The sequence below is a fragment of the Catharus ustulatus genome, chromosome Z, assembly GCF_009819885.2.
Source record: "Catharus ustulatus isolate bCatUst1 chromosome Z, bCatUst1.pri.v2, whole genome shotgun sequence".
NCBI lineage: Eukaryota > Metazoa > Chordata > Aves > Passeriformes > Turdidae > Catharus > Catharus ustulatus.
In genome coordinates, this window is record NC_046262.2 from 43,718,535 (window position 1) to 43,745,019 (window position 26,485).

Below are 26,485 nucleotides of genomic sequence, written 5' to 3' on the forward strand. Positions count from 1 at the left end.
CCCCCGTGCTGCTCCAAAAGGAAACCCTCTGAGAGTCCTTTTCCCGGCGAAGTACACACAAAGCACCAAAGGACACTGAACATCAATATTCCAGGATTCACCAATTCGCAATTGGCGTGTGCACTCTTTTTTCCCTTCAGAGAAGCCCGCAACAGGCACACTTCGATCCTCTGTCCCCAGCATGGTGCTGAGCAATGGCTCGTCCCTCTTCCAAAGCCAGACCTCCGAGAGGCGACGCGGGCGCAACGAGGAGCCCAAGCCAGGGTCGCAAGAGGCCCGGCACGGCGGGGTCCCAAGGACAGCCCCGACATGCGGCCCCAGGGACCCACGTCACGGCGTCCCGAGCAGCCCGTGCCGCGGGGCCGGGGCACACGGACGGTCCCTTGCCCGCGGGACAAGCCAGGCCGGCGGGGCCGGGGGCAGCAGCGGTGCCCAGCCCTCAGGTCGGGGCCGCCGCCGCAGAGAGGGGTCCGGGGGGACGGCGGCCGCGCCCGCTGGAGAGGAGGGAGCGCTCGCCTACACCGCGCTGAGGAAGTGGCCGCGGCTGCGAGAGAAAACGAGGAAGCGGCGGATCCGGCGGCGCTGAGAGAGGGTCCGGCCCCGCTCCGGCCGCACCCCGGCGCTGCTCGGCACGGCAGAGCCGCCCGCCCGAGGGCTACCTGCCGGGAGGAGGTGGCGGCGCGGAGCCCAGCGACCTGAGGAGCGGTGAGCAGCGGCCCGGGGCTAGCACAGGGAGCCCGAGGGCGAGCGGCCCGGGCCCACCGCCCCTTCCCCGCAGGAGCCGGGGACGCAGACGGGGCCCGGGCAGGGGCTGGGGCTGGGGCTGCGGACGGAGCGGGAGGAGCGGGCGGCGCTGCTGCCCCCGCTGCGGGGCTGGGGATGTTGCGGAGCCCGGCAGAAAGGAGAGTAGGAGCGCTCAGCAGCGGCTGGGAGGGAGGGTGAAGTGCTTGGGACGCGGCAGAGTCCTAAGGAGCGGCGGCGGAGAGGGGCACTGGTGTCGGGGTGAGAGCGGGCGGCTGGAAACGCACCGCCAGCCTGAAACCTTCTTCTACTGCAGTGCTCCGAAAAATAAATACTGCTAGCCTGGCGTCTCAGGAATTTAAATCTGAAACTTAGGCGCAAAAGAAAATTGATTTTGCTTTGCCTCGAGACGTTGCTGTGGTAGCAGGTTTTAAACTGAGCCAAGTGTATACAAAAGTAGGGCTTACAATCTGAATGGTGCATAGCCTGTGAAAGATTTGTGCCTGGGAAAAAAAAAAAAAAACCCTTTAAAAATGCGGATTTTCTTAGCAAACTTCCCTATTTTGTTTCAAAGTAAACAACTGTGCTTATTGTATCACTAGCAGTCGATTCTACAAGCCTGGTGCCAGAGAAATATCTCTTCATTTTGAGTTCTGATAGGATTATTCCCTTATCTTTGTTAGCACTGTACTGCATGCACTTTATGTTGTAGCTGTCTAGATTAGTTTGAAGTGATGTTATTTTGGACAAAGTAAAACAAGACTTTTGTTAGATGAAACAATCCATTGCACTTGCCAGTGCAAGTAGAGTCCTAGTCTGGCCAAGTTACATGATATATTATAAAACAATTATTTAAAGCAAATTTAAAATGAAATTTGTTCTTTAGGGGATTAACAGTTTATAGGATTTTTTTAATGTTCTTTTCCATTATTTTTTTTATGCTCTTTTTATCCACAGCTGCTTAGATCTCCTGAGGTCTTGGGTTGAATCCTTGGGTGTAATCCATGGACACAGCCATCCAGTGCAGATGCATGCAGTTTCAGCTTGCAAAACTCTGTATTTTTACAAGCTTGGAGGTCATACAGTGTAGCAGTGCAGATTGAGGCAGTCCCCTTAGAGGAACTGTGACTTCTTTTTTTTTTTCTTCATCCCTCTGTTGAGCATTGAGAGATAAATAAGGAAGTTTGAATGTTCTTTATATTGTAACAGTTGTCTTGTGAGGGAGAAAGATTATAGTCAAAGATTTGTATATTTTAACTGAAAAGTTTAAAATAAGCTGTGATTCTTTTAAAAATGGCTGAAATAGATAAAAGTGTATAATTATTTTGGTTTTCACAATCACTTGAAATCACTACAAAATACTATCAGAAATACAGTTGATGTGTTCTAGTTTTTCTTCAGTTAAAAAATATTAACACTCTGTCAAAGCAAGGGTGAGCTGTGCAGCTTTCCCCTTTGCACATTGTTGCAATTCTGATACAAGAGCAAAATTAGATCCGAAGTCACAGGAAGAACAAATTTATTTTTAGACTTTGCTAGCAGTGTATGTTAAGCACAAAATAACAGTTCAGCAGACTGATGGTGAAATCAGAAGCTTGTCTTGTCTATAAGCACCTTTGAAGATACCAATGGCCAAAAAAAAAAAATTAAAGAAAAAATCTAGAACAATTTCGTTAGTCTACCTTTTTTTTTTTACTTCTGTATCTGTCCAGAAGTATTGGAAGTGAGAGAAATCACTTCTGAAATATGTGTTGTATTCAGAAGTCATGATCTCTTAATAATAATTTTCTCCTTTTTTTGCAAATTACACTTCTCTTTTTTCTTCCTAATCCTTTTTCAAGATGCAATATTTAGCAGAAAACAATGAGTCCAATGCCATTGCTGGTTTGAATACCATGGATATAAGAAATTCTGTTTGCATCTGAATCTACAAAAATTCTAGGTAGTGTTATCCCTTTTCCAGCTTTATAGACTTTTGGGTTAGTGCCCCAAGATCTGTTGTTTACACATTACACAGGCTGTGGCAGAATATGCCTTCAGTTGCATGTGTTTAGCTCCAGAATAGCACAGATGAAAGGGGGAGCTTGTCTGGGTTTATATCGTAACTAAATGGAATACAAGAGTTTTCTATGAATGTGAGTAATAGAGACAGAAAAATCATTCCAAATGAGTCTTCTAATCTGTTATGCTCAACATAATCCACTAGCTGCTTCTAAAAACTACTTTTTTTTTACTTGAATGTAAACATGTGCTTAAGCGAGTTGCTTCACTGGGGCAAGAGCACTTATACCACTCAAGGTATCTGTTACAAAGCTGAACACGGACTTGCAGGTGCTTGTGGGTGTCAGCAGGAAGGTTCAGTCATAAGAATGAAAACTTCTCATCTTGCAGAAATTTACAGCATCATTGTCTTAATTTATAATTTAAGGAAAAGTAAAATACTAATTCTTTGTATGGAAACAATTTTGTAGTTCAGTTTAACGTGATTTTGTTTGCATTTTGCAAAAGAAAGAAATCTTGGTGGAGGAGGAGAGGGCAGCTCACTACTTGTCTCAGCTGGCATTTCTAGAAATGTTTTCACAAAAAAAGCTTCTTAATATCTCTACTACTTTACCAGAAAAACATTATTAATTTCTGCACTTGGATTTAAGCCTTTTAACCGCTCTCAAGAGTAAAAGAAACCTTGGGCTTTGCAGTATCTTTTCCTAATCTCTGGTACAGTGTAGGATAGCACAATACATGACGATTAATATTTATTTGAGTCATGGTAAAATAATTTGATTGCAAAGCTCTTGCTTTGTATTTGCATTTTATTTTAATATTGCAGCAGCAAGGGAACTTAGCTGATGGTGTCTACCTTTTAATTTCATGACATGGGGTAATGTGAAGGCATACAGTTAAGCAGAAGAAAGCATTTCCCAGTGACTTCTTCATTGCATGTTGGGGTGATTGCAAATGTAAGAAATGTGAAGGAACCTGTATGCCACTGAACCAAAAAGAAGAAAATGCCAGGATTTGCTGTAGCAAATGACAATTAATAAATATCGTGTTTGACACAGAAATATTACCTGCCTCAAAGAAATAATTTTGTAGTTTGTGTATGCATTCCAAATTTGAAATTAGATTTTAACTTCTTGTGCTTTTACATACAATGATTAATGATACTTCTTAAGAGTGGCTCTTCTGAAAATGAAAGAAAAGGTAAAAATAATTCTGTGACTCACAAAGATCCTAATGCTTTAAAGAGACTTCAGTATTTTGGGGCCACTGTTATTAATATCTTCATTAATGAAGACAATGTGATCAAGTGCATGCTCAAGAAATTTTTAGATAACACAGCTGAGAGGTTCAGTTGACACAACTAAGGCATGGGATAATATCCAGAGGGACCTGGATAAGCTCAAGAATTGGAACCATGGGAACCTGAGGAGATTTAACAAGACCAAGTGTAAGGTACTGAACCTAGATTGGGGCAAACCCTGGTACCAACAGAGTCTGTGGGATGAACAGGTGGAGAGCAGCCCTGTGAGAAGGACTTGGGGGTGCTCTGGGTGAGAGGCTGGACATGACACAGCCATGGGCATTCCCAGCCCAGAAAGCCAAATGTGTCCTGCATCCAAAGCAGCGTGGGCAGCAGGGGAGGAAGGGGATTCTGCCCCTCTACTCTGCTCTGGTGAGACCCAGCTGGAGCCCTGCATCCAGCTCTGGGGTCCCAGCACAGGAAGGACATGGAACTGTTGGACGGAGTCCAGAGGAGGGACACCCAGATGATTAGACGGGTGGAGCATCTGTCCAGTGAGGAAAGGCTGAGAGAATTGGGATTGCTCAGCTTGGAAAAGAGAAGAGTTCAGGATGACCTAATTGCAGCCTTGCAGTACCTGAAGGAAGCTCACAAGAATGATAGAGATACATTTCATAAGAGCATGTAATGATAGGACAAGGTACAATAGCTTGAAACTGAGTTGGTTTAGATCACATATTAGGAAGAAATTCTTTACTGTGAGGGTGGTGAGGCACTGGAACAGTTTGCCCAGGGAAACTGTGGATGTCCCATCCCTGTAAGTATTCACAGGCTGGGGCTGGTCCCCCAGGATGGGACTCTGAGAAAACCTGATCCAGTGAAAGGTGTTTCTGCCCATGACAGGGGGATTGAATCTAGATGATTTTTAAGGTCCTTCCAACTCAAGCCACCTTATGATTCTGTGATATGCAAAATGCTGCAAGCCTTTCCTTTGTATCAGGTACTAGAACAAAAAATTAAAATTTTAGATGTATTAGAACTTAAATAACCAGCATACAGAAGTGTGATTACAGATAGTTTATCCAGTTTCACTAACACTCAGTGTGTAGTAAACTGATGCTGGAATATGTTGTTGACCAGTTAGGACTACTCCGTCATTTCTCCAGTTTTTGCCCTCATTTGCTTTGGGATAGCATTCATTCAAACAGATATGGATTTCCAGGTGTCTTGAGTGGACAAAATATCCAGTAAAAATTCCAGCAACTTCTCCTCCTTTAAAAATGGAAAAGGCAGCAGAAGGAATTTTTCAGCACTGACACTGAGCAGAAGTAAGATATGAGGTGCTAAAAGCTTTGGTAAAGAAACAGGCATGGTAGTATATAAGTCCAGCCATGTAAATCCCTGAGACAATATCTTGGCTAGGGGTGGAGTTGAAATTGGCAGGAAACACAATCATGGTTGGAGGGAACTAGAGAAAACACATTCAGGAAGTGTTATAGTAGGATGTGTACCAAGGTAACAGGCAATTGTCAAATATTTTAATATCACAAATCCTTATCCTAAACAACAGATTCAGTAAAATGAGTAAGTTGTCACCATTTCATGCATCAGCCACAGCCTATCCCTACCCTCCTGGAGAGACATGCTCTTATTTTTTCCACTCTGTTTGTATAAAACAATGAAGTAAATGAGTGGGGGGGCAGGGGGGAAGAGGAAGAAACCACTAAACTTCTAAGATCAGAGCCTGTAGAAGAAATAGAATCCAGAACATATAAATATAGTATGTGTCTTAGCTAAAGCCAGTGCAACTGAGAGCATGTGCTATGCTGAATCTAAATACTAAAGTGTTGCTGCTGACCATTGAGTGTGTAGTTCTGCTTGTAAAAGTTCTAGTATCAATTTCCAAATTAGCTCAGTTTAAAACAATGTCTAAATATTTTTAAAAAATGGATAGGGTTTTTGATAGGGGGTTCCCTGATAAGTTGATTTTCTTCACCTAGATTCAAAAACTGAGGTTAGAAATATGTTATAAAGACAATCCTTTCCCCACTAAAGTGCTTGTGAAGTCCATTAAAGAAAAACTTCTACTGAAAAGAGATCTTTTCATTATTTTATTTGGAAAGAATAGAAAAGGAAGCTAGTATGTGTGTAATAAGCAGTTGCTTATGGGTAAGTTCCTACTCTGGGAAATAGATCAGATTTGATTACTTGAATCAAGAAGCTTAATCTGTGCAAAAATGCCCAAATCTAAAATTTTGTCAAGGTATTAATCTTTGATATCATAGAATCACAGAAAGGTTTGGATTGGAATAGACCTTAAAGATCCTTTGTCTCCAACAGCACTGCCATGGGCTGGCACATTTTTTGTGTGAACCCAGTTGTTCAATATCTGAAATACAGGGAATGTTGAGCAAAGCAAGCAGCACAAATATTGTCAACTTCAGCATAAAGTTATAAATGTCACTGCGTCGTTTCACAGAATTCATATGAATTCCATAGGTCAAGAGTTAGTAAAGCAAGCAGAATGTTTAAATAAAGATTATTTTTGCAAATCATATAACTGGATTAGCTATCTTTTGAAACAGTGAGGATCTTGCTGCTGTGAAGTAAAAATAGCAAATTGCTTTAAATAAGTGTCAAGTGGGAGAGCAGTTCTCTGAACAACTCTGATACCCCAGAATTGAGATGGTTACTGAGGGATGCTTTAAGTAACCTTTCAATCCTCAGTTATCAGGTTGGCAATTGCCAAGAAATCTCATGTTGCCTCAGGTACCCTGAACAACTGTGTGACTGTCATCATCCAATAAATGCATCAAAATCTGGTCTGCAGGTATTTCTATGCATAGAAGTGCAAGGCAAACCCCCAGCATGGGATGACTAAACTCAAGCCCAATGGAACATGCTTTCTGAAAAGGACACAGAGCTGTGTTTGTTTGGAATCAGCAGTGTGTTGAGGCCATGATGTTGCTAGTGTGAAATCCAGTTGCCTCCGACTCTCAAGAGACAAGTTTCATCAAATGGTGGTGGCTTTTTGTTATCCTGATATAGCAACCATCCATAGTGACAATTAACAGTGGACCCAATGGACCATTTAGAGATGTAGATGTTGATTATGTGCAGGGAACAACACACCATAAAAAAGGAGGCCTGACTAAAGGCTGTTTTTTCCAACCTGGCAGTTTGTCATGCAAGAGATAGGGAAATACTGCCTATTGACCCGCAACATGCTGAGGCCAGGTGCATCCTCCTTCTGCCCAGAGTGATAAATTTGCCTTGTCAAGAGCATTTAGTTGGTCCAGGGGTTACAAATGGGCTTACTTTTTAAGATGTGAGGGTTTGTGCCTCTGTCTTTCTCTCTCTATCTCTCTCTCTCTCTCTCTCTCTCTCTCTCTCTCTCTCTCTCTCTCTCTCTCTCTCTCTCTCTCTCTCTCTCCCTCTCCCTGTGGTGTTTCTGGAACATTCTGTGTTTTGTGTAAGAGGAGAGGTTAGGTTTCAGTTTGTTTGCCGGCTAAAGTGAGTGCCTGCCTGTTAAGAGACTGTCCTCTGTTTATACCTATGAGAAGTAAGTTTTATCTGTGCTGCTTGTTTTGATGATAAGTGCTGATATGGGGGAGATACAGTCTTAGTCTTTTCTGGATGGCTGATTGGCTGATGATGCACTAATTATTATGAAGAGTCTCTTGTAATGCAGTCTGTCTTTTATGATGCCTCTGTCCTCAAAAATCCTAGTCAGGAAGAGCTGGCACAATTGTTGGATGATAGTGTAGCTTTCCTTTCCTAACAAAAATGCTGTTAAATTAAAAATACTTTCTGGGAGAGTGTTGAACTGGTTGCCCATTGAAGTTGTAGAAGTCCCATCCCTGGCAGTGTTCAAGGCCATATCGGATGGGGCTCTGAGCAGTTTGGTTTGGTGAAAAGTGTTTCTGCCCATAACAGGGGGGTTGGAACTAAGTGACCTTTAAGGTGCCTTCTAACCCAAACAATGCTGTATTTCTATATTTCTAATTATTCAATAGATTTTAAGAAACTGACCCTTAATGTTGTCAGCCTGGCTGTGTGACCTAGTATCACCTCTTCCTTTCAAAAAACCAGAAATGTTTGGCCTTTTTTTCCATACCTCTGTGGGTATAAATTCTTTCTGAGTGTAATTTACACCAAGAGATGGTGCTTACAGTGTGTTTGTAGAAGAACACTTACCTGGCTCCTAGCAGAAGCTTTTCAAAAAATAAGGTAACATGGCATGGATTTTATAGACTTTAGAAAGTGGCACTGAGAAGGCTTGGCCAGTTTTATAGAAGCTTGCCTATTCCAGCAGTATTAAAGGCAAGTTACTTTTGTTTCTGCAATAATTTCTGTGCTTTATATATAATAAAACAGGATACTGCAGGCTGTTTCAGATGACAAACTAACCTTGGCCTGAAAGAGGAACCTGCCTAATTCTGCCACTGTGACTCATGGGACCAGTCCATTGAGGCATCTATTCAGCAAAGATTTTAGCAATTCTAAAGATAAACCAATAAATTTCAAATGAAGAAATAAAGTATAATGGGGTCCAAGTGTTCTTGGCTTGTTTGCTTGACAGTAAGTGAAGGCTAATATTCATGGCTGAGAAACTGAGATAAGTTATACATCTGTACCTCTAGACTTCAAACTAAGTAGAGGCAGACTTGCACAAAGAAGGGGAGTTCATACCTTCATGATAGCTTTGGAAATGTTAGCCTGCAACAATTAGTGGTTTTAAAAAAGTTAAATGAAGACACTTACTGGACTGTAAAATAAACCTATCTTTTGGGTCTGTTGACTAGCAAGACCTAAGTGGTGTTTATCTGAAATTTTGAGTTAAATGTGGCATTTTGTCTTGGTCCTGTAAGACTGTAAAACTTTGAAACTGCTGTAATAATGTTTAATTTCTCCTGGGTTGTTTTTTTTAATGGATGAAGCTTTTGATTCACCTTCTGTTGGACTGTAGCTACTTCATTCTAGCATTCATGATGCTTTAGTTCTGAAATGCGTTGTTTACCAGCAAATTTGCTAAATGTGTCACAAGGAAGGAAAAGCAAAGTTATGGATTGTGGATCCATCCACACTTGGACCCTGATCCTTCTGGATGAAACCAGCCTTTCTCAGTTCTCATGGTAATGAAAATTCACGGTATCATCAGCTCTCTGCCCAAAGCACTTTTTTGTGTGTGTTTGGAAAATGGACAGATATTCCAGGTTTTGGCTTCCTGGAAAAAGAAGAATGTTTTGAATCAACATTCCAGGTATAACACTCTTGATAGATCTTTTTCTGGAAACTTCTTTCTGAGTTGTAAAAAATAATAGGTTTTAGTGAACTTTGAAAGAAGATTTTGGAGTAATTTGGGACTGGGGGGAAATTTACTAATAGTTTGATGTGTCTTTGTTTTACTGTGCTATCACTATCTTGTCCGTAAGAGTTTTGTTATTGCTGTCTCTGTAAAAACTGTTCTGTAAAAAAGGAAATATATTCTACTTGGTAACATGCTATGCTATCATATTTAATGTAATTGTAACTTTGAACCTGAAAATATGCAGGCCACTGACTAATCACTTCAATCTCTTTTTAGCGATTTTAGTAATTTCTTGCAAGAAAGGTGATAATTTTTAAATTTTGCTCTTGATGTATTTTCACTGATTTTTAAGTTCATTTCACATCTCCCTCTGTGCAATCATAGTGGGATCTATGGCATGTAAAGGAGTTTTACTTTTTACTGTAGTTCTGGAAAGGAAATATATGCTTGAAGCAAAACCATAAAGGAACAATATACACATGCATGTACATATATATGTGTGTGTGTGTGTGTGTGTGTGTCTGCATATGTGTATATATATATAAATATGTATGTGTATGTGTCTCAGCAGTTCCTGAAGGGAGGTAGTTGGAGTTCCCTGAGTAATGCTTTTGTAACTGCACCCCAACACAGGCTTTTTTTTTTTTTCCCTTTTTTTTTTCGCCTCAGGTTTTTTTACTTGGCATTGGGAAGAAGCAATTATACCTGTGCTCTTCCACAGTCACTACAGAGCCACAGCTGGCCTTAGTGAAGATGTGTCTGTGCCCAGAAAAGTTTGTTCACGTCTTGTCACAGCAGGAAAGTGGGAGATTAAACAGGGGTCTGCCTTAAATGCTTTCCTGCAGGTGTAGTTCATCTCAGTGGTTCCATTATTTATAGGGTGCTTTAACAGGGATTGATCACAGTCGAGTACTTTATCCAAAAGGGAGCAGGCTTCCCAATACAAATGATGCCACCCATTTTAGGTCTGAAATTCTTGCTTAGACTGGATACGTGTTTAGTGAGAAACAATGTTTGCATTTGTAACAAATGCACAAATGCTCTGTAAGAGTGGAAAAGGAGGTAAGGGAATGACTAGTAGAGCGTGGTAAAGATATAGAAGAAAATGCTCCCATTTTTGTGTAAGTAGCTATGACTTTTCTTTTTCTAAAAGGAGAAAAGTAATTGTTTTGGTTTTGGGTTTTTTGGTTGTTTGTTTCTGTTTTAATATGTGTGAAAATCATAGGATTTTTACTCCCAGGGAAAGAATTCACAGTAGCATTCTGAGCTTTTTAAAAGATCAAAGCAGAAAAGCCTTATTAGATGAAAACTATGACACATGAAAAGATTACTGAAGACATGAGAGTCCCAAAAGAAAGTTGCTGTATAAGAGAGACAATAGATTCCTAGCATCAGTGAAGAATGCTTTTTCAGTGTTGAATGCTCCTCCATGAACTCAGTGCAGAAGCTTTTATAGACAAGCCCTGAATAGAACATGAATGCTGTGGTACTTTTCTTAAGTATCTGTTTGCCTTGTAATAGAGTAGTAATTGTGTTGACAGGTCAAGTAGTTTTTCCTCAGGAAATATTTCAATAGCAAGAGTGCCTGGAGAGATCTGATAATATCAGAATGCCAGATGCAATTTAGAGTAAATGAGGACATTTCTGGCGTAGTTCAGTGGAGGAAAAAAATCTATCTATCTGTCCTCAGTATGGATTAGGGTGACTCCAGAAAGTAAATTTATAGAAAAATATTTTTAAATCACAGGTTTTTTAATGCTAATGTTGATTTTAGGTGTGTTTGTGATGCTCCTTTTCAGTTCATTTTATGAATGACTCCTTGATACAGGAGGGGAGATAAATAGTGTTTCCCCTAAACCTAGTAGCTGAAATACAAATACCACCTGTTCAGTTGGCAGTTTTTTGTTCTGATATGGCCAAAATGCTGAGGATTTACGTGAATGAGTGCGAAAACTGTTTCCTCTAAAGCTGAGAAAATGCTAGCTAGGCCACTAACTTTCATAATAATGATAAAACACAAACCTGTGGATTGGGTAATCCTAAAGCTCACTGATCATATTTTGAATCCATCAGAAAAGTCTTCTGGGCCAAAGCTACCACATTCCCTATATTTACCTGACAAATTTTAATTAAGCTATGTTTCTGGTAAAGAATACATCTCAGTGTTTAAAAATTGTAGCAGAAACACCATTGTCACCCTAAAAGCATCACAATAAATTAAGTATAACTGAAAGAAAAAAAATGCTTCTGAAACTGAACTGTTAAAGTGAAATACGGAACTTGACACTCCAGACAAATATTTTTACTAGGTAGAAGTGCTAAGGAAAGAGCCCAGGGCTAAAGAAATAATAAAAGTGAAACTTGCTAAAACTAGCGCATGCTTTGTCTGTCTGTCAACACTGGCCAGGAGCATGTGTGGAATAACAGGAAAGACTTTGGAGAGGAAGAAGGCATATTTTTAGAGTCTGAAGTACAAGGAAAAAACCAGAGCTGTATAGCTTAGATTGGTAAAATGTTGCAGAATTTAGAGAGGAATGTTTGATGAATATTTTCATGGAAGAGCCAGAGAAAACACGTGGAGAAGGAGGCCCAAGTATGAGTGATGGAAATGTTTCTGTAGGGTCTAAACTGATTAGAGACATGGTAGGTGCAGGCTGAGACACAGTGTCCTAACCATCTGTACTCAACAAGGGCACTTCCCTGAGGAAGGTCAGTAACTCAAAGAAACATAAGTGTCACTTTTCCCTTTTAGACAGTGCTACAGTACATCCCCTTTCAGTGTGATGAAGGGGACACTGTTTGAAGATGTCTACAAAATTTGCAAAATCACCAGTACTACCACTTCAATTACACAGGATTTCAAATGTTTTTCAGTAGTTCAGTAAGTTCAGTGTAGTTTTCTGATCAAAATCTAGTTTGTTTGAATTACTTGATGAAATTATATTCTGCTGCATTTCCTGCCCTAATGACTTCCTTTTATACCATTGCTGTGTTTTTCCTTTGTTTCTGCATAATTTGCTCATAAAAACTGCTCTCCTAAGGTGAGGTTAGAAATTAAATCTTCTGTTTATGCAGAAAGGTAAAGGAGACATTTAGAGGTTATCTGATGATCAAATTAAGACCACCATTCAGCTGCCTACACACCTTGGAAGGTGATTTTAAAGGTGCAAAAATGAAAATAGAACTGTAATTCAAATCCATTTTCTTTGTTAAACTTTTTCAAATTTAGTTTCTTTAAAAGTGAGGTAGTAGCAATGGATTTATAATACTTCAATGCTAATTAGGTCAAAGCGTGTATCAGTTTGGAGTAAACCTTTAAGATTCTCCTTAAACCCTGGTACTACCAAAATATTTATTATAGCACCTCAAGTCATAATCAAATGTGCATTTCTGATTCTATGCATGCTGAATTTCTTTTAGCTTTCAGATGTTACATAACTTGAAAATGTAGAGAATAATCTTAAAAAAACTTGTACTGCTTTTCTCAGAGGCGCACATCTTGATTCCAATAATCCTAATTAAGTAGGAACTTCAGAAAAATGCACATTCATATTACTTTGTTATTAATGTTTTCCTGTGTATAATTAGAGAACAGTTGAAGTTCTGTGGGTGCTTAAAGTATCATCCCTGTCCTAGAACTAATTAATTGTTTCAGTGAACGTATTTCCATCATTTGGCATTGTCTATTGAGCCTTATACGTATGTATGCATGCAAGAAATTTGCTTTAAACCTTACTTCTTTACTTTCATACCCTGCTCACAGAATACTACACTGAAAAACAAGAAAAGGTAAAAAAAAAATAACTGCTCAAATAAGGAACATTTTTTGTAATTGTTTCATCACTACGTGGCTTTTGATCTGTCACATTTCATTCATTTTACCTATGGAGCAGTAAACTAATCAATCAGAAATCCCTAAGTCTCCCACCACACTACTGTTTGGTCTTTTTAGAAAGATTCATATTCGTATTTATATTTTTGCATGTTAGACTCAATACCTTGTTAATATTATATTCTTTGCTAGGCAGACTTTTCAATGCAGCACTTATTCTCCCTTTATCCTTGTCTAAATACGAGATCAAATAGAATTAAGCTAAGTATGGCAGTATGGGTAGTACAGGTTTTTTCTAACACCTTCCAGGTGAGTTTTCCTTAGTTTTGCTTACCTATTCTGAGAGAATGTTTTGCTTCCTGGTGTGCATGAAATGTGTGAGGTGCTAAACTCTTGTGCTATGTCAGAAGGACCTTGCTGAGTTGATGAGGAAGCTGCCTGAGGGGAAGTGAGTACCTAATTTTCTTATGTATTTGCTTAATACTTTTCCTTTCATGTGAGATAAGCCTGACATTTGCGTGCATTTCTAGCTTCCTTAAAAGTCAAATTTAACAACTAAGGGGAGAGTTGCACTTAAGACCCTCATTTGCTGTTATGGTCAAGCATCTCTCTTGCGTAGCCAGCCACACTTCCTTCAGCACTCTTAAGGGTAAAACCATACATTCAATATTAGGAGGCCTAATCTCCATTTTACAGCTTCACATTTGTAACTGCACTGACTTGAAAAACACTGCACTATTTGTGCACCTGGATAAACATAAAGGAGGAGAAAACTCTGAACTCAAGCATTTTCTTCAACTCCGTTACTCATCCTAGAAGGGTATTACACTCCCAAAAAGAAGGCAAGATTTTGAAATTCTAACTAAAGAGAGCAGCAATCTTGAATTCAGGCATTCTTCCAAAATTGCTTAGAAGTTTTTAACCATTATCTAAATATTTTTGTGATTATTTGTCTCTGTGCATACCCAGGAGATGCTGCTTCAGTCCAAGCATTTCCCACCCTTGCTAAACACGAAATATTCTTTACATATTAGAAAATGGGGTAGAGAAACGTGGCCTGAAAACTACCAATGGTAACCTATTTTGTGAAAGTAAATCAGGCCATTGTTTTCTGAAACAGTTATAAATAAATAACTTGGAAATATAAGAGATACGAATCCTGATGCTGTTCTTTCTATAAGTGAGAAATATTCTTCATATTTTAGAAACGTTTTATATATCAGGCCTTCTCCTTCTGAAGATTTAAGAGAGGGTCCCACACCAGTGCCGTCATTGACATTTCATCTAAATTGCAAAGTATATTTTTCCCCCCACCTCTCTTTTATGAACTTCTTCCTGGGAAAATCATCCTGAAGAGTATGTAGAAAATACTAAAATTAATCCGAGACAAAACCATGCTCTGACAAGTAGCCTGGTCTGGAACACATCATAGTCAAAGTGAATTTAAGTTTCAGTAGCCATAAAGGTTTTTGTAATCAGGGATGATGTGTTTATCCCCTCTAACCCTGTCTCCCACCCCACTTCTGTTTTATTAGCTGTGATTTTCCTTTTAAAGTTCTTTATCTTTTTTAAGTCTGAAACTAGAAGTATGGCAAAATTGAACTTTAATGAAATACATTCATGAAAATTAATTTCTACAGATGAAGAGTGTGGTGATATTTTTCTGTTTGATATTTGTTCAGTATGTGTTACTGAGGTGTTTTGGGCAGGCACTGCAGTGCAGTACCATTCTTGGCATGAGACACACTGTGAGATTATTTTAAAAGTTCCCTTTCTCCGAGTTGTACATTGCTGGTGAAGAGCCAGTGTCAATCAGTAATGCATCTAAATTCTTTCCTTACTAAAAACCTAGCATTAAATCTGTTTTCTTCCATCATTCCTGAAGCTGGTGCTGAAGACTTGGAGCTTAGCTTCCAGGATCATTTTGCTAGAAGCTGGATAATGTAGTCGTCTCCTTAGCAGCAGTATGTGTTGTGCATAGTGGAGTGAAGAAAAAAACTGAAAAAACATGGGGGTGTGTGAGGAAAATTGGTAAGCAGGAGTGAAGGAAAAAGGAACTAGAGCATTCAAAACATCCATATTTGTAATGACTTTCAAAATAATAGAATTGAAGAGTCATACAAATATTTAGATTGGAAAAGATCCTTAAGATTATCAAGTCCAACTGTAAACCTAAGACTACCCAATCCACTAGCCACCTAATCACCAGTCTGTAGGTCATTAAATCTCTTCAGGGATGGTGATTTAAATGCTTCCCTGGGCAGTCGGTTGCAATACTTGATAACCTCCTCAGTGAAGAAATATTTACTGGTGTCCAATCTAAACCTCCTCAGTACTACACAAGGCCTTTTTCTCTTGTCATCTCACACATAGGAGGAGACTGACTCCAGCCCTGCCTGGGATGTCTGGCCCCATGCCCCTGTCCCTTGCAGCAGAGTTGCTTTCCCCCATGCCTTCCTAGTGTCTGATGGCATGTTCTGCCAAGGGAGATGTACAAAGGGATGGGGCTTGCCTTGCCCTAATGGAAAACTCAGGGAGGTATCAGAAGACTGTGGGAGAGGGAAGAGCCTCCTGATGTCTCTCCTTGAAGAAACTGCAGTCCTGGAACAGGGCAGAGAGATGTGGGACTCAACTGTGCCTGTATCTCTGCAACCCACTGGAGGGCAGGGAGAGATGGCAGGGATGGAGAGCAGGAGGAAAGCCATGATCTCCTCCACATCTCCCAAGTGCTCGGGCTGAGATTTATGTTGCATGTGGTAGGCTCTGTCAGGATGTCAGGAGGGCTTGATATAAAAGCTTGTATATTCACAAACCTAAACCCCATACCCTCCCCCAGCCACCTCCAGCTTAGCACAGTGTACCTGGGCGAAGTGGTCGGGAAAGAAAGAGGAACTTCACAGGAGTGTTCCCTGCCACCAATGCCCTGGCATTCTTGTGCCTGCTGTCCCAGGACAGGCTCCTGTGGGACCCGCAGCACTGTGCAGCTGGGCGGGAGAAGGGAAGCACTGGCAAGGGCTGCCCTTGTGCAGTGCCCAGACCTACTGTCCCCCATGTCAAAGCTGGTAGAGCAGGCTGAGAGTCCTGATGGAGCCTGCATGCCTTGGGTGTGCATCTACATGGGCCCTGGAGAAACCGTGGGCAGATAGACCCTGCTGAAAAGCATCCTGGTCACAGACTGACCTTCCATGGTGACATCACAAGGGTGTGAGATGCTGCCTAGCCAGGAGGGCAGATGCCCAAAAAGGGGTAAAGTCTACTCCGCAGAATGTTTGCCTTTGTTGAGCTTCATTAAATTCCTTTCATTCTAATTTCTTAGCCTTTCCAGGTCCCTTTGAATGGAATCACAGCCCTGTGATGTTTTAGCTACTGTGCCATTTCGTATTATTTTGCATTATCCCCACTGCCCACCACCTCAATGAAAATTTTTAATAATATTGACCCCAATTCTCACCCTGGGTTACAATACTATTAATTGGAATCCAAATGGACATTGTTTTATTGATTGCAATCCTCTGCCCCTGCATTAAGTTACTGAATGAATCTACTCCATTTGAAGAAAGCTTTGTCTGCTACAGTCGGAATGGTCATTTTGCGTAAGGAATAAATGTTTGGTGGTGGCTGAGGGCTGCCTGCTCTGTCATCAGTTACAACTTTTCTCCTTTGCAATTAACAAGCAAAACTTATGTTACTAGATTAGTTTGGGAACTTAAACCAGTAACTTTTAGTTCCAAATCAAAAGAGTAATAAGTAATATGTTGTACAAAGCTCTGTTTTGTAGGGTTGCAATATCTTTGCAACTTTGAGGTCTCCCTTATTTGAGGTGGTGGGAGAAGACCGGAAGATCTGCACAGCATGTGGTTTGTCATGACTCTGCCCTGTCTGATTTGCTATACTGTGTGAGCCTTGTTGATTTGACTTTCCCTCCCCACATCAACCCTTTATGTATTCATAGCATAGCACAGGTATTTCTCTACTGTTTTTTGACAAAAGTAGAAGTGACAGTAAATCAGCAAACTGACAGATCAAGTATGAGCTAAGCAGTAGGACAGCCTGCAGGACTGCAGGGAAGGTGTCAGTTTGAAGTGCTGTGTGCCAAAAGGTCCTACATTAAGACTCCCATTCTTTGGTTACACCTTTGCATTATGGACCCTTGCATTTTACATAGTTATCCATAAAGTCTTCTGCACTTTCTTTCATATAACTCAGTTACACACTTTGGCCAGCTACAAGACAAATGTGGTATTAATTCCCATATAGCCTGAACTGTTTAATACTGGTTCCACAGATTGCTGGATGCCTTTCCTAAAATCATGCTTCACTTTATTGTGAGGGGCTCATATTTTAACTCCTATGTGCTTCACAACAATGGAAGCAGAAACTGAACGTCTTATCATTTTGTCCACTTCTAGCCAAGGTGTTGGGGAACAGGAAAAGAGAGCTGCTGGGATTTAGAAAGACACCTTCGAACAAGATAAAAATAAAAATGGAATCTTCACTTTAAAATATATTTTTAAGATTGTTTAACATATGTATCACTAATAAATGTGTTAGCAAAATTGCCTCAAGCTGTGCTGGGGGGGTTCAGGTTTGACATCAAGAGAAATGTCTTCACAGAAAGTGTTGTTAAACATTGGAATTCTCTGCCCGCGGAGGTGACATAGTCACCATCCCTGGAGGTGTTCAAGAAGCAAATGGACAGAGCACTCAGTACCATGGTCTTGTTGACAAGGTAGTGATTGGTTCCAGTTTGGACTCCATGATCTTAGAGGTCTATTGAAGGCTAAATCATTCTGTGATTCTACAAACATACTGCAGGAGAGCTGCCATCTTACTGGTTTATCCTCTTTTTTCTACTGACATTTGTGTCTCTGTCTTTGTGTTTTCAGATATAGTGTTCTGGGCTTGCTACTTGGAAAAGAAAACAAACATGGCTTCCAGCACATCAAACCCTGCTAACCATTTGCCATACTTCTTTGGAAATATAACACGTGAAGATGCTGAGGAGTATCTGATGCAGGGAGGAGCAAGTGATGGACTGTACTTGCTCCGCCAAAGCCGGAATTACCTGGGGGGCTTTGCCCTGTCCTTGGCCCATGGAAGGAAGGTTCACCACTATACAATTGAGAGAGAGCTGAGTGGCTCATATGCTATTGCAGGAGGCAAGTCGCATGCCAGTCCTGCTGAGCTCATTAACTATCACTCAGGGGAGGCAGATGGCCTTATCTGTCTACTGAAAAAACCTTTCAACCGGCCACCAGGTGTGGAACCCAAAACAGGACCCTTTGAAGATCTGAAAGAGAACCTCATCAGAGAGTATGTCAAGCAAACTTGGAATTTACAGGTAAAACCAGATTCATCTTTCCATAGAGTAATTTTTGAGCTAGGATTAAAAAAAAATTCAATATTTGTTTCCAGCTGTTGCTGCTGCTAGGTAGTACTTTTTCACAATGAAATCATAGCTGTTTGAGTTCTAACAGTGACGGGTTTTTCTCCCAGTAACTTGGCAATAAGTGTAGTTTTCCTGAAATTTAAACCCTTGGAATTTCTACTAGGTCCTGGGCTAGCATAAGCTTATCTGCCTCTGCACTAACATATGCTATCAGATTTGTACCAAAAATTAATACATGTAATAAACAAGATACAGAAATTATTTGTCTCATTGCTTTTAATTCTGATTTTTTATGGATTGATATGCAGGCAGGCATGATGGCATGATGACTTGTTTTACATCCTACTTTCTTAGCTGGCCTTGTTCTGTGATGCTAATTTAGATTATTTCCAAAACAGAAATTGTTCCTGAAAGAGAACAGTTTCTACACTGCAGAACATTGCCTATACATCTTCAGTTCTGCAGGGGTCAAGCAGGAATTTTCCATGTGGAGGACAAGATGTTGAATTTTTTTCCTGAGAATAACTATGAAGATACCAGTCTTAACATGGAAACACTAGTGTAGGAGGATGCAAAAGGAATATTATTTCACCTTCAGATGCCATGAATTACCTTTATGAACTCATGAAGTTACACAAGATTTCTAATCTCTTTTGCTGCTAGCAAGTAACCTTGTGAATTCTGCTCTGTAAAATATATGGGGCAACCTCCAAACTGAAAAAGCCTGAAACTTATACAACATTTTCTATTACTGCTGAAGTTCACAGTGTCTTTTCTGGAGAGTCTGAGCTCAATGTAGAGGGAAGTTGATGAACTCTGGTTAAACACTGCTGAAACTAGTGAGGGTGACCCTCAGATTCTGGGCCGAATTTAGAAATAGTAGGTTGTAGATAAGGTTAGAAATGTCTAAGTTAATATTACTCTAAATAATTTACTCTAAAATGTGGACTGTTCTGTTGGGGAAAATTTACATTGATGTGTTTGACATCAACAGTGCAAAGCATATTCAGTTTATTTTAGTACACTGCCATAGGACATATAATTTGGAAGTGTTTTTGAAATCTCAGACTGGCACTAATTCTATTTAGCTATGTCTCATTAGCATAACAATATTACTATATTTTAAGCTTAAATACTGATATATCTGTGGTTTTATTTATTGGTTACTTTTCCTTCTTTTTCTCTGAGGTAAAGGGAGAACCCTGGTTTTGTGATGTTTAGCTTGCCATATGTTAGTTTCTGGTTTAAAATTGTTATAGCTACCAGGCCTTCACACACAACAAATATGTGCAGATTTTGGATGTCCCAAAAGACTGGGAGTCTGCCTGTCATCTCTTTATTGTGGAAGATAGTTTGACCTTTTCACGATGTTTTTACTGCTCCCTAGGGGCATGCTCTTGAACAAGCTATCATTAGTCAGAAGCCTCAGCTGGAGAAGCTGATTGCCACTACAGCCCATGAGAAGATGCCATGGTTCCATGGGAGGATCTCTCGGGAGGAGTCAGAACACCGTATCCTCTTTGGATCAAGAACCAATGGAAAATTTCTGTGAGTTTATTTTCCTGCAGTATTGCTGTTTGCCTCCATTGTTACTGTACAGCTCTTTTGAGTAAATCTCAAATGAGACTATGCCCTAAAACATGGTTCATCCCAGTGAGGGCACCCAGATCAGCATCATTTAGATGACTTGATGCTTCCTGCCCTAAGCAAGTCCCTCACTTAACTAATGATGGAAAAATACAACAAAAACCTGGAACACTTCCAGGGGTGTCCAGCAGGGCCTACTGGAACCAGTTGTGACCAGCCCAGGACATCCCCTGGCCTTTGCAGCCCTACTTTCAAAGCCTGACTACCTGCACCCAATACACAGACTTTTAAAAGTGGTACAATTAGATACAAACTGCCTATATTAGTAGTTATTGGGATCTGTATCTGTCAAGTCTCCCAGGGACAGTGGTAGTGCTTTGGTTTGTAGTTAAGCGACAGAATCAATCACTTCTACCTTGACAGCACTATTTTGTGTCTGCTGCTTACCCTCTGCATTTACCCAGCCTAATGACCTTTTGTTTTCTGAGCACAAATGTGTCATTAGGATGATGACTGAGAGCCATCATCTTGTGAGGACTAGAGCAAGGGGCTTTTTTGGAGAACCTTTATTTGAAAATTTTAACAGAGCTGTCTTTTGTCACTCCCACCCCACACCTGGAAAGTATATATATAATGATAAAAAATTAGGCTTAAAAATCAATGGCGAGTAAGGATCACTTAGAGCTGTATAATTTCTGGGGGAAATTTCATCACCTACCTATGTAGTTTTCTTTAGCACTCAGCCTTCTTTGCCTGTTTGTAAAGGTAGTCCAAAGCAAAACCCCACAAGTGATTGCAGGAAGGATGAGCTTATTCAGTACCAACTCTCTCTTTACTGATTTTCTTTAATGGGTCATACTAATTGCTTATGTGGGTGCAACCCTCGCATATTTACACATTTCAATCTTAATTCACAGGAACCAGTAATTCCTTTAAATCCTATTCCCATTTGAGTGAATTCCTATGAGGTCTTAACCACAAACAATTTGACTGTAGTGACATCTCATTTCTTGGACTCTCTTTTCTCCCCTCAGTCCTTGAATTTTTTGCATTTCATAGCCACTCTTGCCCAAGTATCCATGCGTGCCTGTTTTCAGCCTCATATTCCCTGTTCCCTATTGATGGGGATCACATCCAGAGCATGTACCCAGTTGCTGTGGCTGCCATGAGTAACAAAATATTGTAATAAACTTGTTACAGATGTTGTTATACTTGTAGTAAAAAAACTGTTACAGAAGTTGCAAAAATGTGTGGACCCATATATTTCTTGCTACTGCGTAGGAGTTCAGAGGATTTGATGAACGCAGTTGCTGTTGCAGATTACCAGACCAGCATCACCACCCAACCTCTCCTTTTTCTTGTCCACTGATTTTGCTAGTTTCCTTTCCTACTTTTAAGAGATAAGGTCCAGTAATTGAAACAAAAAGCAATCCTTTCTTTTTATGACAATTTTATACCTAAAGATATGTTGATTTTTTCTTTCTGTTTTAACATCTTACCAAACCGACTCTGTGTCAGCTGAGTCACGATGTTTATAATGTATTAAAACGAACAGCTTTTCCAGTTTGCCTCTGGCAGACATTGGTTTCTCTGTGGCCAAAGTACTTCTCCTTGGGGCAATGGTGGAGGGGAGAGGAAACAAGTTTTTCTTCAAAGGAAAGGATCCATCACCTAGCATTTCTTAACAACAGGGATAGGTTTTGGAGTAACTGAGTGAAATTTTTTAAGGGAATTGCTATTTTCAGCTCAGTTATAAACACTGGTCTCTCTTTAGTCTTCTATAAGCATTCCTACTGCTTTGGCTGGAAATGTTTCACCAGCATTCTCCTATGTTCCTTAAAGATGACCTAGGAGGCATTTCTGATGCTATTTGCAGTGACATGCTCAATGAGTTGTGGGGGAGCATTCAGACCTTGTCCCACGGGACTGGTTATGTCATTGGAGCCATATTTTGTGTAGTTTGTATGGAACTCAGGTGGCAGCTTTCATATCAGGGAGGGAAACCCATTGAGGAGAAAATGCTAATTTTAAGGCTCTGTTTAAATCATGGGAACTGCCAATGGAGCTTAAATAATGTGAAATGCTAGTTTGTTGATCTTGGGTCCTGCTTATTAAGGACAAGATTGTTTACTTCTGCATCTGTGGGATGCTTCTGATGTATTAATTGTTTGTGCACAGACTTCCTATCTGGCCATTTTAAAATGTAATAACCACTCAGCTGCCATTTGCTCCTATGCTCTCAGGGAAGACACAGGGAGAGAATTTTATTTACACCATAGTTCAGTAGACAGTGCTGCAAGAGAAATTGTGTTGTTCATTTGTGTTGCAATCAGTTATTTTACATTCCTGAGCCATTCTAGCCCTCAGACCCATAGATTTAGGGCCTCCTCACAAATAGCTAAAGAACTGTCTAATTCAGAGAGGTTTATTGCTTTCTTCAGTAGGTTTCCTAATGTGGGCTTACTCGGCAGGTGTTGAGAAATAAATCACTGGTTTCTGGCTAACTGAAGCAGAAGCAGCAAAACTGTTGAGTGCGAGAGTGGTGCATTGTTTTACATTTCAGGCACAGATATCACGTAGTTTTACTTACCCAGCAGCAGTGCTTGTCAGAATATTCTGTATGTCTGTGTATTTGGTACATCTGAAGGCTTTGAAGTTGTGACTGTGAATTAGTGCTTTTTAATACTAGTCAAGATAATCAAGCCCAGTAGCTGACTGAAACGTTAAACTTTCAAACATTTAACGTCTAAGAAATGTTTGTTTGTTGAGGTTGGAATTGGAATCTGGGAAAAAGAGAGGAGCTAGATTTTTGAAGAGATTAGGTACTGTGAGGTTATTTAACAAGTCCACAAGTGGATACTTGTGTGTGACAAATATAATATTGTTTATTTTGGCTAAAATAATAAATATTCGAAAGCTATAATACTTCTGTATATTTTTAACAAGGGTCTCCAAAACATCATTTCACCAGAAATTTGCTATCCATCTGACCTATCTATCTTTAAAAAAAAATCCAGTACAGCAGTTTGTGTAATAATTCATCTAACATATCTGTTTCTGTAGCACTGCTTTGCAGCAATACAAGATTATCAAATCTAGAATTATTTTTTATGGTTTAAATATGGAAATAGTAGAAAAGCTTCCTGTCTGTCATTCAAAATATCATGAATAACACCATACAAATAACACTACAATGCATCCGAGGAAAAAATCTGAGCTAAACGTGGATGTTTTACCAGGGAATTTTCTAAGATCTTTTCAAAGGGTTTTTCTCCTGGCATAAAAGTCAGTAAAGTATGTATGTGGATGCTAGAGAGTTTGTTTTCAAAACCAAACACAGAAACCATGCCATCAAACGACATGAAATGGGAAGTAGTTTCTATGTCTTCTGTGAAGAATGTTTATGTAAGATTGCCACTCTAGGCACAGACTTTGGAGGGAAAAAAATAGCAGTGGAATAGAAGTAACATATCTCTAAAATTATCTGTAAAGAAACTAAAAATAGGGAACTTTATGTCTGAAGCCCCACCTAATTTCACTAATTTTGCATTCTATATTGGATGATGGTTCTTTACCAAATTTTTGGTGTTTATTACATCTTGCCTGTTAAGGAGTATTGATCATAAATCAGACTATTGATATTTGTAATACTTTTATTAGTATTTTAATAGTATTTTTATTAATAATACATCATTAACTATTTACAATACCGTTGATACCTATATGAGTTCAGGCATGCATGCCTGGAAGGGTTGAAAAATAAATTATAACTTTGCTAAAAGCAAACAACAGAAGAGTTAATTTTCTCTGTATTTTCACATGCGAAACACCTCGGGTATGTGGTAAGGGTTGCCATATCTTGCCATCAGGACTGACTACTTGAGTTATACAAGCATGTGATCTTGCATATGTGTTAAAAACCAGAAGTTCTGAAGTTGCGGGGGGGATAAGGAATATTCAGAAATACTGTTAAACTTAAAAATTCAGTATTAGGGAAATTGTGAGTGAAGGCATTGCAAATTAGCAGTTTAGTCTATATAAATCATAGTTGTATGTAGTTCACATAAAATATGAAAAGTTGTGTAAAAGGAAAGTAAAAAATATTTTGGTGCCATATGAGCGTCTTCAGTACGCAATGAGAATATTAAAGAGGACAAATCTAGTTTAGACTATTATAATGAGTCACAGTAATTCCATGACAACTAGAAGCTAAACTGTCTCTTTTATGTCACAATAGTTAATACTAGTAACAATATTTCAAAATAATAAGGTTTGAAGTGCAGTTTTCTACAAGAGTTTTCTTGTCTTTTGTCAGACCAAAAATTTCTGTTTCTGGTATATGTAGCAGTATATATTTCTACTAATAGTGCTGCCTTCTTCTAGGAGTTTACTGCTGAGCTAGGTAATTTTTCTGACCTTGTAGAGAATTCTTTAGATAATTCTATCAGTATTAACTTTGCATCCACAGAAGGGGCAGGACATGGTTGACATCATAGAAGATGAAAACAATCCTATTAAATGTTACCTTAATTCACTTCCTCTTGATGAAGTTCCTCTTGAAAGTGCCAAGCAGTTGTTAGGCTTAGATGACCATAAAATTTTTTCAAGATGAATTATAATATACAGACTGTGTTTCTGGAGGTGCTCTCCACAGCAACCTACATGATGCCCATGACTCTTTGGGAGAGCTGTTTACTGATCTTCAGTTAGATATGTGTTGGGTGACACTTGCAGACCAGTGTGGCAGAGCTGTGGCTTCTCTAGACAGGTTCTGCACTAGGTGTTCAGCAGCAGAGTGGGTCTGAGGTGTGAAGAAGATCTAGCTGAGATAGCTGTACTAAGAACGTCCCCTATTTCAGGTGCAGTTTTACTGCAGAGCTGTTTGTTAGTGGTTTGGTGGAGCATGGTGTATTTTGCTGCCAGGGTGAAGTCAACTAAATAGACTAATGTCATGCAATCCTTCTCACAAAATTTTTTTGTAACTGCGTAGCCAACTCACCAATAGATGAATTTTTAGATTGCATTGTAGATTGCAGTAGGGTGAAACTGAGATATTGCCCAAATTCTGTAGTGTTCTGGCATTTCTGAAACAGTTTTGAATGTGTTAGTGTACACGGGAGAAGAAATGATGCAAATGAAGACAGCAGTCAATCCATTTTGCCCTTTATATAACTCTTTTACAGATGGCACCAAATTCATGTCTTACTACCCTCAAACTTGGAACATATGCAATGTGCAGCAGATCTTTGAAGTGATAATGAGTAACCATGTTGTTAACAGCACTTCCAGAGAGATGGTCATGAGGGCAAGACAAGCAGGGGATGCTGGAGCTCCATCAGCAGTGGGGAATGTCAATACCTCTGACATCAACAAAGCTGTAATTGCCGAGAAGGCAAAGCAATGCTGAGAAGAAAATTTAGTATGCCTTTGAATTCAGGACCAAGAATAATTTCACACCATTCCTAATGCAATCATTTTGCTTGTTTATTTTCTTCATAATTCTCCACTGAAGAATGCTGCAACTTCTGTTTTTTCTATATAGTCAATGAGGCATGTTGTAATAGCAATTTATTTCTTTGACCCTCAGGGATATTTTCTTTAGAAAGAGTGGGATCGTTTGGGTTTTCAGCTGGAAACAGAAAAAACTGGGACATTTTTCTTTTTGCTTCCAAATGAAAATACCAAAGGAGGGAATGTATAGCTGGATAGCTATTTACAATGCTCCAATTTGTTATTGGTTGCTATCTAGGCTAGACTCCCAAAACCACAAAAAATACTCAAACACACATCACATGAAATATAAAATCAATACGTAAATATTCTCTTCATTGCATCAGGTATCAATTTGAATTTCTACATTCCTTATTTTGCTGTTTTAAAAATGTATGTTATAAAAAATTTTGGTACCTTGGAACATCTCTAATATGGCTATGTACTCAAATCTGTTCTCGATGAAGTTGTTCATATTTTTAATTAATCTCAATGGATGAAATAACAGTGTTTTTTATTTACAGATGTTTATTATCTTTATGTTTTTCTTCTGTACATTTGTGATTCTCTGCAATAGCATGGAATGGAAAATGGAAGACCAGGTGATACTTCCCTGCTGGCTTCCTTCCTTGCCACAATTTTTCAATTAAGACTTTTTTTTTTAAACGGTGTTTATTGAAGAACAGTAAATATTGTGTTTCATTTCAGAGCACTTTAAAGCAGAGCATGCATTTGGAATTTTGAATTTTTTTCTCAACATTCTGAAAATTGTTACTTTCCACACAAGGATAAGTTCCATATATGAAGTGAGCTCCAAGATCTGATGTGAAGGCCATGGGTAGTACAGGCAGTACTATCAAGAAGATGTGAAACTTTTATTTCTATTCAAAGAGG

At 39.6% G+C, this 26,485-nt stretch overlaps 1 protein-coding gene across 3 annotated transcripts in view; it reads left to right on the forward strand.

Moving 5' to 3' along the window:
• Positions 1-484: 484 nt before the first annotated feature.
• Positions 485-26,485, forward strand: part of SYK (spleen associated tyrosine kinase) — a 67,790-nt gene continuing 41,789 nt past the window's right edge. For all 3 annotated transcript variants that reach the window (XM_033085327.2, XM_033085328.2, XM_033085329.2), the window contains exons 1-3: positions 485-705; positions 18,012-18,466; positions 19,902-20,062. In XM_033085327.2, the coding sequence (XP_032941218.1) occupies positions 18,053-18,466; positions 19,902-20,062 (575 nt within the window). In that variant the 5' untranslated portion in view covers positions 485-705; positions 18,012-18,052. The remainder of the gene's footprint in view (positions 706-18,011; positions 18,467-19,901; positions 20,063-26,485) is intronic.